General features: G+C 42.8%; 1 protein-coding gene across 4 annotated transcripts in view; it reads right to left on the reverse strand.

Moving 5' to 3' along the window:
- The window catches only part of sbf2 (SET binding factor 2), a 134,519-nt gene that overhangs the window by 24,872 nt on the left and 97,234 nt on the right, over positions 1–12,413 (reverse strand). For all 4 annotated transcript variants that reach the window (XM_080439273.1, XM_080439272.1, XM_080439271.1 and 1 more), the window contains exons 18-25: positions 11,719–11,889; positions 10,385–10,656; positions 6,694–6,866; positions 6,264–6,337; positions 2,944–3,139; positions 2,421–2,548; positions 1,040–1,215; positions 403–536 (exon numbers count right to left, since the gene is read on the reverse strand). In XM_080439273.1, coding sequence (XP_080295399.1) covers positions 403–536; positions 1,040–1,215; positions 2,421–2,548; positions 2,944–3,139; positions 6,264–6,337; positions 6,694–6,866; positions 10,385–10,656; positions 11,719–11,889 — 1,324 coding nt within the window. The remainder of the gene's footprint in view (positions 1–402; positions 537–1,039; positions 1,216–2,420; positions 2,549–2,943; positions 3,140–6,263; positions 6,338–6,693; positions 6,867–10,384; positions 10,657–11,718; positions 11,890–12,413) is intronic.

The raw sequence follows: 12,413 nt of genomic DNA on the forward strand, positions 1-12,413 counted from the left end.
TAACTCTGAAAGTGTACAAATGGAACCAACTGGACCCACTCTCACTCAAGGACCGTTGGGAGGTCCCCGGACCCCGCGTTGAAAACCATTGGTTTAGTCGATACAGGGTTACAGGGTTTCATCTAGCAACTTGAGTTTAACCTCGGTCATCACTCTTACCCAGATTTGGATATAAAACCCTTTCGCCTGGATCTTCATAAACAGATGATGTTATTGATGTGAACAGTGGCCAAATGACTGACTCACTGCCTGACTCGCACACCCAAGGTGCTTCATAGTTATTTTGTACGGTTTCATTAAACAATGAGTGCACACGGATAATCCGCACACCCAGTAACCCCCCCCCCCCCCCATCAATCTTTGCCACATGGTTGTACGTAGTAAATATGTTGCCGCGCTCACTAGAAATGTCATCGTCATCGTTCCAGGTCATTCTGCTGCCTCTGTCATTCTTCTTCAGTGTGGTCTGACCACTGCGGCCCATGGTGATCTTTCCCGCCTTCTTGGCTCCCGCAACGATGGTCTTGGACAACGTCCTGTAAGGAGGAAAATGTAGCAGACAGAAACATAATTTACCACCGACATTTTCTGCATCACATGGGAGGTTTCTCCCAACCGTTCCAAAAACAGAGACACACTGTTGAGTCATAATGCACAGGAATAGCTCAGAGGACGATATGATTTGCAACCAGAATCAGTCTATGATTAAGTTTACAGGTTAACAGGACAGGACAGGACAGGACGTCATGTGTTGTTCAGTTAGTCCAGAACTCATGGAGTTGAAGATGTCCTGATAAATAACAAGAAAAAATAGAGTCCAAGGGAAAGCACGCACATCCAAAACATAACTTTACAGTGCTGTACAACAATAAATACACTAGGAAGGAAGAAGGGAAGTCTGCAAACTGTAATGTAAGGACAACAAGTTTCAACTCCAGACGGCGTGTGGGGTTTAAATGTTGTCCTAATTAAAGTTGTATCCTGGGAGATACATTACAGTGTGCAGACTTCACTTCTTCTCTCCTGATAAATAACAAACCTGAAGCCAGTATTCCTCTCTTTTTGCTTGGGCACGATTAGCTGGGGGGCCGTCTGTCCTGCGGCAAACGCAAAGGTGCTGAAGATGGATTGTGGGTAGCGAATCCGCTGGAGGTGTTTCCTGAAGACCTCCACCATCTCCGAGCTCACCTCCTCATCGAAAGCCACCTTTATCAGCTACAAAAAGAGATAAAGCGTTACTGTAGAGCGCCGTTGAAAGGAAATTTCAGAAAAATTTTAAGATAAGACAGGTTTGGGTAGCTAGAGGCAGCTACGAAAGACAGCTGAAACAGCAATTCAGTAACAATTAGGATAAGACTAGTTCCGAAAGTAATGTTAGACACAATATTGTGTATGACGTATATGTGCAGAAATGCAGTTCTCTATGTAAGATGAATACGTATAATGGCTTATGTGTCTGAAACAGAATGCAGGAAAGGGGTTAAGCAGTTGTTTGTTTCTCACAGTACATCTTGTCAGTGTGACTTGGGTGGGTGGTAATCGTTCCTTCATTCCCCATCCGTCTGACTCAGCCCCTGCATTCCCTTACTTTCCCCTAAGCCTGCATTTCTGACCTCCATACTCTGCTGTGGTTCTCCAGCAGCTTGCAACAAAAGGCTTTACAAAAGGTTCTGATAATACAGCCCAGATACACAGTAAAATCATCAGTGTTAATATTAACCCAGAGAGTACAAATGGAACCTAATGGAGCATTACTGGTCCATTTGGTTCTATATGTACACTCTCAGTGACCCACACCACATAAACACAGTCATTTGTATCATCTCTGTAGTTAAAAGGATCGGAATGAACCATAAAATGTAATTCATTATGAAAGGCTATTAAAAATAAACATGCTTGGTTTAAAATTCCTTTAGTCCTTTTATTCTTACCATCAAACTTGAATTATGCCAGATGCAGGCTGTTATCTAACACACAAGTGTCATCATGACTTAAAACATTAAATTGTGGAATGTGTATTCTTTGGCCTCATCTTAATTCATTAAATGGCTGAGCTAGCCATTTTGTACAGAGTGAATTAGGACAAGATCATCAGCCTGCATTAATATATGACTATATACAAGATATTCAGATAAACATATTAGATAGCTGATGGGATTATCATCGATCACCATCAATAGATCTAAAATCACCTTGCCATTATCCGAAAGTAAGTTAAGTAAGTAAGCAAGTAACTAACTAAGTAAGTAAGTAGGTCAAAGTGGCTTATAAGCTCCCAGTACTTGGGGGGGGGGGGGGGGGGGGGGGTTGCAACAATATCTCACTGATTGTGCTTGTATAAGTTAGTGACAAATAAAACCTTCTTGATTCTGCTTGATTCTTCATATAGCAGATCAGCATGAGAATGGGCTGCCGTTTACCTGGAAGGATGCAGAGCGAAGCTGCAGGCCTTCTTGCATGTTCTGCTGCAGCTGGTTCTGGATGCTGATCTTCTTCTCCTTGGTCTGGGCGGACACTGGGAAGGCTCTGATCACGGCTTGCTCTCCCACTGGACACACAGGGAAAGAATAGACTCTGGAAACCACAAAGTACTGGAAACACTCCATTGAACAATGCCTTGAAGTCTTTATTGGTATTAACAGTGTAAGTGTCTGTTTAAAGCCAGTCTGCTGGTAGCATCTAGGGGGGAGAGAATCACCTAGTGCTCTGGTTCTCCACTTTCAGTTAACCACTTTAACCATAAATACATCGGCTATTTGAATACAGCAGATCTACAACTCACAACACCTTGCATTGCGACACGTTGTGAGCTTGTAGATCAGCTATTTTCAAAATAATCTTAAAACGTTTGGAAACATTTTAACAACACAAATCTTGTATAGGGGTCCCTGGCACAAAATATTTTCAGATCCTTGACATGAAAAAGGTTTGAGAGCCACTGACCTAGTGGATCATGAGGGGTGCCTTTGAAGATGATACGGTATGTGGTGAGAAAGAGGGCACCCTCTGCTGGCAGGATGTGTGGCCCTCCCAACAGGCCCCCAGTGGCTTCCTCCCTACCATCAGGGTCTAAGACCACCCGCAAGCCCTCAGACACAAACTCCTCCCCCGGCAGCAGCGCTGGACGCAGGATCTTAGGCTGTTGGAGATGAGACAAATTAAGTGGACGGAGAATCTCACTGGGTGGACAAATCTCATACAGTACATACATTTGGAGCATAAAATGACGGCCAAAAAAGGAAATAGTATAAAATTATGGTTAATGCAAAAGTTGTCTGAACCCAAATGGACATCTTGAAATCGCTCAATGTCTGCCCGGCAGTCAAAATACATCACTTTCATCTCATAATATGGACCAATTCAGGAAGAAAGAACCTGCACACTGTCTTACTCAGCAGCCTCAAGTTAAATTCTGTTAATATAGTTGTGTTTAAAAAACTTGAGGCTGCAGGGCAAGAGCAGTGTGCAGGTTCTTCTTCCTGAATGGTCAACTGATATGTTGTCCAACGCACCTGCATATGAGAACGTTTGATGTGTGAATATTTCCTTTGAAAAAAAATCATATAATATGGAACAAAGACAAGCATTCACATTTTGGTGAAGCAAATTTAGCAATTGGAGTAATTTTCTGTTGATCAATTAATCAACTATTCATTTACAAATAGTGCTGTTGCCATGATCTTTTATGGAACATGGCAAACACCCTGGTGTACAACACACTTGCACCAGCATTTCTCACAAACAAAAAAAAATGGAATCAGTGTGATTAACCCATTATACTGCACAACTGCTTGCACTAGTGAAAACTGTTAGAACTCCACACTCCACTCCACACTCCTTAATACTTCCCAAGGTTAATATGAGCATCAAATCGATGTTTCAAATGTTTCTTTTGCACATGCATTCCATAAATTCCATAGGGCTAGACCGCACATGGGAAATGACATCATCAACTTGTGACAGGCATTGCCCCTATTGAGTGAAAGATTGAGTGAAAGATAAAAAAAAAAAAGCAAAACAATGTTTAAGGTGTTTTAATTTTTACATTTTTCTTATAGAGGGCAATTCTAATGTATTAAGGCATATTTGGCTTATTAGCCAGGGATCCTTGTTACATATCAAACTGTTACATTGTGATATTATCAAACATGAATATTTAAAAAAAGGAAATCAATGTATTTCATTCAGTCTGACCAGAAGCAGAGCAGAAACATCCCCACTGGTGATAAGAAGAAAAAGCAGAGACATGGATCCCCCATCCCCAAATAGAACCCAGGTTATATGCACACTGTGCATCATAGAGAAATTGGTCAATCATTGGTTTCCTAAGTATTTCAACAGACGGGCACTTCCTGATATGTGCATCATACAGTATCTGTATAATTAGCCAACTCAGTTTATTAATTCCCAGAACATTCTGTTTAAAAGAAAACAGCTGTTTCAAACTTCCAAGAAGGGTGAGATAAAATGCTATGACCAACAGAAATTATATATTAATATATTATACAGGCCCTTTCATCACATTTTCAAAGGATTCAGCTCAGCATTTCTTAATTGTGTCACATCCAGTATATATTCTCAGAAGTGTTGAGTCTCAGTTTCGATATCTTTTTGGAGCACTGAAAGTTAACCCCTTAACCCTATATACTTTCTCAATAAATAACCAAATTAGCCGATCTACAAGCTCAAAAAGCCTCACATAGTGACGTTGTGACTGTGAGCATAATTATGTAGATCACTCTCTTTTTTTATATGCCCAAAATAAGAATTCCAGGGTTACATAGAGCAGGCCACCTCTAAACTAATCAATTCACACATACATGTATGTTGAAAAAAGATGGAAGCCTGTGTTCTGTGCTATTTCAACTCTCTTCAAGCCTCCAAAGTCAGTAGAGCAAAAGTCAGTTGCACCGTCATTACAAAAAGAACCTGGAGGCATGCTAGGTCAGTCACAACATTCCCCAGCACAGTGAGCGCCTGTCTGGGAGCACTGAGGCCTGGCCAGGAGATAATAAGATTTGAATCTGGCCTTGAATCTGTCCTGTGTGGGACAGTGGGACCAGGACAGAGGAAGTCCCACATCACCTCAACACAGCTTCCAGCTGGGTCTCTTACAAGCAGTGTGTCGCACGGCCATGTGTACACGTGTTCACACACACAGCTGCTAATAGAATCTTGCACGGTGGTTGAGCAGTTAGCACTGTTGCCTCAAGAGCAAGAAGGAGTTTGCATGTTCTCCCCATGTTCACGGAGGGTTCCCTTCAGGTGCTCTGGTTTCTTCCCACACCAAAAGGTGTGCATGGTAAGAAGATACTCCTGCAAGTGAACTGACCTTAGAGAATTGGGCTGCCGACTGCTCCGAATGGTTAGAATGGGTGAATTGCCAATTTGGAGCACATAGATCAATAAAGATTAACTTTATCATTACGGTACTATAATTATGATATCATTACCGTCATTAAGGTTGACACTGTTGTTGTTGTTGTTGTTGATGTTATTATTATTAATATTATCATCATCATCCCCATCACTCAGTTCTATGGCCATAAATACAGAGGAAATGTTGTTTACACTCCACAGCAGTTAACATGCTACTTGCAGCCAGCACACCAGGGAAGCTTAGGCCCCACATCTTAAGTTAGCCTTCATACAGTAGCAAGACCAAAAGCCTGGACAGACTGCTCACCATCACTCCCAGGATGCTCCCACGGCAGTACTGGCATGGTGCTTGTCTGTGTTTGTGTGAGAGTATTTATTAAGATGTTAAATAGGGGGGAGTCAAAAGGCTAAGGGATAAAATATGAAAGTGTGATTGGCTGACAATAATTTAATGACTTAAGGACATGACTGGAGAACAGGAGCTCTTTGCATAAGAGCTACAGTAAAACGCCAGTTAAAACACATCAAAGCGATACTATGAGCCATAAGCTGCACATGTTGCTTTAAACCTGATATTACTGTACACAGATTGAGGTCATTCACATGTCATGTGATTCTGTATAGGCATCAAAAGCTAGGCTACACTTTCAAACTATTGATGCGTTTTAGACAAAAAGAAGGCAGACACATTCCCTGAATTACACATGTGTAATTGTTACTCCAAACCCAGTCTAATCTAATAATGTGGTTGCTATACTTGGTTGCTGATTTATACTTGTCACGCACCAAAATTGGTATTGTGCTGTGAGCTTGTAGATCAGCTATTTTCAGTGTGCGACACTTGCACGCAGTATAGTATAAATCACCCTTAAGGCACTACTCACTTTCTGAATAGGAGGCAGCCTCCTGCTCTCCCTGTGTACAGCCTCCAAAGTTTCCATCTGCATTGCCACGATGCCTGTGGGTTACAAGATAATTACCAAGGTGTCACATCCATACACATGAACACACATACATACACACACAATCGCACATCCATACTGTGCGTGCATGTACAGTACATACGTTTATGTGCACGTCTACTTACGACCACAGCTTATATTTACAGATTTAAAAGGGCAACTCCCATGTCAGGAGTTAATCAGCTCAGGTACTACTATGTGCTTAGAATACACACATCCAATTTTGTATGTGCTTCTTTCGAAAGGAGTTTGAGGTGAAAAGCGTTACCATGCAAAGCTGAGAGAAATAGGACAGTGACAGCTGAGGAATAATGAATTCAGGGCACAGCTTGTGCAACAGTATGAGTACTACCTGGGATCATGCTGTGAAGACTCTTAATGTGATCCTGGGTCACGCCGCTCTCAGTGCACACCTTGTCAATAAAGCGAGCAATGAACCTGACCACGGAGTTGGCCACGTCACTGGTTTCAGAGTCCTCAAACCCGCTTTCTGTGTCAAAGCTCTCTGCCACACTGCCGGCAATGCTGCAGAACACACACAGTCCCACAAGCATTAATTAGTGAATTTGGAGCAGTGAGGTGATTGATAGGCACATGGAGTGTTGTCTCAGTAAGCTGCGTGTTGACAGAGTTGGATGTGAAGATTTATATTACACGGCTTGGCTGAATGCTCGATCCTGATCGCTCAATCACAGCATTCTGCGGTCTGTTATTTCCTGATAACAGCAATGGAAGTGGAAACTTGTAAGCTAATAAGCTTACTTAATGGAGTAATTGTAAGTAGACGTGAAATAAGTGGGGATAATATACAGCTACACGCTGGTCCTGCTCCAGCTGAATGTAGGCTAATCTTAAGAAGGTTTACGTTGCTGCAGTATGCAAACAGAGCCAAACCTAGAATTAAACAGACTATTTATTTTAGCGGAAGCTTTTAAATCAATAAAATCATTTTGTTTTTTTATTTTCTGTCAAATTACTGATTTCTAGTACATAGCTGTGAAATAAACAGGGTAATGAACAGCAAGTCATTATTCTTTACATATTGAATGAGGTCTATGGCTGTTTTATACTCAAGACAAGTATCTGCTGAGAAAAATAACAGATTTTTAAATGAAAAAAACTGTTGGCATGACTCGCGTTTAAGACAGTTTAAGCACTGTGTCTGTGACAATGCCTAAGTAATTCCAGCAGACTGGCACAAGATGCTAGGCTCAATCACTGAAGTGTTCTTGGCCACACATAATGTTTCATACAAGACAATATATTCATATAAAGCAATGAAAGCAACAACATGTCCTGGTCAGAAACCAATTAAGTTCCCAGTCTCTCCTTCCTTTCAACAGATATGGAAACAAAACAAACACTCTCACAGTGTCCCAGGGTAAATGTGTATATTTGGGAATACATTTAGATATTTTGCATGTGAACATTTGGCTGTGAATATTCTGCAAAGCTCTCATGTCCAATATTTCCTGCAGGAGATCCACCGATGAAAGGCTAGTGCTACTGTGGAGCAATAATCACAGATAATCCAGATATGAATCCTTGGCTTCACCACCTCAGTTTCTAAGAAAAGCCCAGATTTGGTTCATTTTACAGAAATCACTTTCACTTCTATTTTCTTTGGTCTCTTGTTGAGTGGAAATTGACTTTGGTCTCTTGTTGAGTGGAAATTGACAACACCCTGCGGGTTTTAAACTTCCAAAGTGAAGTAGTATGTAAGCGTTACTCCAGAGTGTGGTAAGACAGCATAAGCCCACAGAAGACAGAACGGATGTGGAAATGGAAGGAAGTGCTGTGTTGCATTTGGCTATAATCGCACAGAATCATGTACGCTGTGACCAATGCCACATCCACCCACACACCTATCATCGCCTTATTAGGAAGGGACACATACTCCCAAATCAAGAACTTGAGGCTTTCTCCAGATAACGCTGTGATCCTTCTACCTTACAAAACCCGAGTTGGTCACAATGATTTATAACTTGTGAGTTGTGGTTGACTTTTCTGGAATATGAAGTTGTATAAAAAAAGGTGAGGGGGAGAGAGGGGGGGAGGGGGGGGTTTAGCTACCACAACTGAATTCACAAATTCCCAATGTTACAATCACACAGACATTCATTAGGCATTGAGGTCTGAGTGACCAAAACATTATGAATTCATTATTTTAAATGTACAGTAGGGGGCTAATTTTTCAGTATGTGATTGTTTCTCCTTTCTGAAATTGGACAATGTATCTTTTACAAAGCAGCCGTTCTGACAGGTAAACAAAGCTGAAGGTAATGTTAATAGTGAGAGTTACATTTAGGTGTTTCTGAAGTTAACAATGCAGGAGCTGTCCATGGTGGCACACAGTAACATTTACTGTAAATGAAACACACTCACAATTAAACTATGTGCAGACTTGAGACTTGGGAACGCAACTGCTAATTCAATTTTAGAAAAGTAAAACATCAGCTTCTACCAATTTCAGATCAATATCCTAAACCACGGAGCTGAAAAATGCATGACAACAGTAGTTACTGTATACAAGTCCCAGTTCTCCGATTGGTCGTTATGTAATTGTAGGATGCGAGTGCTATACTGTTGGTTGTTTCTGACACAATTGTTGAGACTGTTTGTTTTCTAATTAAAAGCTTCTGTGCTTTACTGACCACACACATGTAGATATGGGTGCTTTACTGACCACACACATGTACTGTACATATGGGTGCTTTACTGACCACACACAGTGCACCAAGTGTATACAGGCTACAGTATGTGCAGCCCAACCTTTCTGGGTCATCAAAGTCCTTTATAACTGTGCCAATGGTCAATGCCAATTGTGCATTTTTATTAAAAAAAAGAAATTTTAGCCCACGATTTTTGTAACCCTTTTTCACCCGGTGCCAATTATCTAAGTGATCCTGGGCGCTACACTCCCCCCGCCAGCCTAGGGAGCCCAGAGCCGAGCTCATGCCTCCTTCAATGCATGAGAGCCAACTGAGCTTCTTGTCACCTGACAGGGGGGAGTTTCCCCGGTTGGACATAGCGCGTGGAAGGAACACGTTATTCCAACCAGTTTCTTTCCCCTCCATCAGGCGCCCCGACTGTCATGGGGGAGGCGGTATAGCGACCAGGATAACTGCATGTTTTTGTGAGGGTATTAACTACCCTAGGAGACACGGGGAGAACATGCAAACTCCACACAGAGTAGGCCCTTTCGCCAAACCCACCTAGGGTATGGGCGCTGATGACGCGGAGGATCCGGGCATGAGGGCATTTCCAACCACAACAGTCTTAATTGTGGATTATAGCAGGATAGGATTATTATAGTAGGATAGGATAGAAGGATGTCGTTTAGACCAGAAACCACCGGGCCGCATACTGGACATGTACCACCGGGCCACAAGGCGGCCGGCAATTCCTAGTTAAGGGATTGTACAAATATGCGCAGGCAACGTTGACATTTTTTCATGCTCACGCTTCTGAAACACTAGCAGGATTATAATTTCAAGCACACCTATCAGAAGGTGTAACCCAATTACCCAGGTAAAGTAACGAGTCACTCGGCAAGTTTAACTATAGTTTTCCACCTGTCCAAAGTAACTTCTGATACAGACAAACTTTTATAATCCTCCTTGATATATAGTAACTCCATATAGGATATATGGAGTTATACCATGTATTTTGGTACGATTGGGTTTCACCCCGTTTAGTACCTGGTATCCTAGTTACATTGCAGCACTTCATTGCCATCCTGGCACTCTAGTTACTTGACCATTTACCCTGTTTGTTGACTAGGGTTCATGCCATTCACTCTGATCTTGCACTCTGGATAAGAGCGTCTGCTAAATGCCTTAAATGTAAGTTGTAATATTGATTGCGTTTCAGATTAAACCTTTTTTTTACTTGGTCTGCTCTTTTTCCCCTCTACACATATACTTTGCCAAAAAATTGCCAATCATATCACACAAAGATTTGGCGGCCCTCCTGTAGTAACTCTGGGGACCCCCTAGGGGTCCCGGACCCCCTGTTGAACACCCGGTTGCCATTATCCTGACCTGTTGGTGACAATGCTATTGCTGCCGCTCTCCCAGTCGGCAACAGGAGCGTTGCGGAGAAGCTTGATCTTGCTAGTATCCAGGGGTACCAGTAGATAGACCATGAGGCTGGCGTAGTGAATGGCCTGGCTGAACACTGTGCTCTCCTCATTCTTCACCAGCTCCAGCTGCTTCTCCTTACTCAGGCCGGGCCATGCACGCAGCTGCTCTGCTGCAAGGTCCATCGCTGTATGCTCTCCATCTCTGCTGGCTGGGAGCAGAGGAGCCTGGTCCTGCAAGAAACATGCACAGTGGCTTAGAGCTGGGCATTTAACCAAATATATTGAAACCGATATTTATAACCTATAACAGACTTACAGTACAGTATAACCGAATAATCGAGAAGCAAAGTATTTTTTTACATATTTTTTTCTTATATATAAACAAATCAACACAAAACTAATCGTTTTTTTTTAAATAATAGACTAAATCGTCTGATTAAAGACTTAACCACTATTTTAAACTTTGTTGGACAATGGTGCCATGCAAAAATAGTGAAAATATCTAACCAATATCTAGCCAATCTACAAGCTCACAAGGTGTCGCAAGACACATAGTGAATTTGTAGATCAGCTATTTTCACTATATATATACTTTTTAATACTCGTTCATTAATCATAATCGAGGCAAATGCGGGCGATGCGAGAGTGCGGATTAGCCAACACCAACTCAGGTGTTTTAGCTCTGCTGTCGCGCCGCAGTGTGTCTGTGTAGGTGGTGCGCCTCTTTCCCTTCCTGGCTGTGCCTTGGGTTGGCTACCACAGTGGCAGTTTGCTTGCCACCAGTTCAGGATGCCTGACGCAGTCACCTCGGAGCTGCGGCGGTCTCCAGAGGACGGATGTGTGGGCTCACGTGTAACAGACATGCCCTGGCAACTGACCAACCACCGTCCCACTGCCTTGTGGGAAAGTCTGGGGAGACAAAAGGCTATGGGAGCACCCCCTGAGAGTTGGAGCTTTCGGAGCTGCGGTGGTCCCCAGAGGTTTGATGCGCAGGGGGCACGGCCCGGGAACTGACCAACCACCGTCCCACTGCCTTGTGGGAAAGTCTGGCAAGATGAAAGGCTATGGGATCACACCCTGAGAGAAAAGACGGGCGAGAGGACCGGCGACCCTCGTCTGTATTTAGCCTCGAAATGGAACTATCGATCGCTACACCCGAAACACAAATTGAGGAAAAGGTTTGCAATAATGGTGATATTGATTTGATGTCATATCACCCAGCCCTACAGTGGGTTGGAGGACAAGGTGAAATGGACAGAGGGAGGGATATAATTGCTGGGTCTTTGCAATTACCTTGATTCTTGCAGTGATGCTCACTTTCTCCACTGCGGCAGTAAGATACAGAGCCCGGATCTGGCTCTGGACTTCGCTGTAGAACGTGGCCTCCCAGAATTGTTGGTTGGTCCAGATGGGATGGTCCTGAACACAGGTGTAGGCAAACTGGTTCACACCGGGGGCCAATTTCTGCAAAGACATGAGAGAAATTGCACAATCAGATCATCAAACAAATACGAGCCTTTTAAAACTACAGCATCTGGGCAACTGGATTTGCTGAGTGTCGCTTCATGAGTATCGGCATTAGAAAGCTCTTTCGGGAATCTTGAAACTCTGGGACAGGACTGCATCGAGTGACACTTACTGTATTAAACCAGTCTGTTAAAATCAGGAAAACAACACAGAGCTGCCAAATGTTTCAAGTGAAGTCAATCATGTCTTTCCGGTCATATGTTTTCAACAAATAACCCAAACGGAGTGCTTCAGGCCACTCCCTCTTTCTCTGTCTGGATGTGTTTTGAAAGGGGACTACCATTTTCTCCCCATTTCGCATTGAAGAGTAAAGCACCTGCTGTCTGCAAAAATAGCTCTCCACATGCCGGTGCTCGGCTAAAGCCATTAAAGCGGCTACAGTACCTACTGTACTGCAAGCTTTCGGAGGAAAACACATAAACAGCCACAGACATAAACACCAAGACAGAAGTGCCAACAAT

This window comes from Gymnoscopelus braueri, assembly GCF_963280865.1.
Source record: "Gymnoscopelus braueri genome assembly, chromosome: 1".
Taxonomy (NCBI): Eukaryota; Metazoa; Chordata; class Actinopteri; order Myctophiformes; family Myctophidae; genus Gymnoscopelus; species Gymnoscopelus braueri.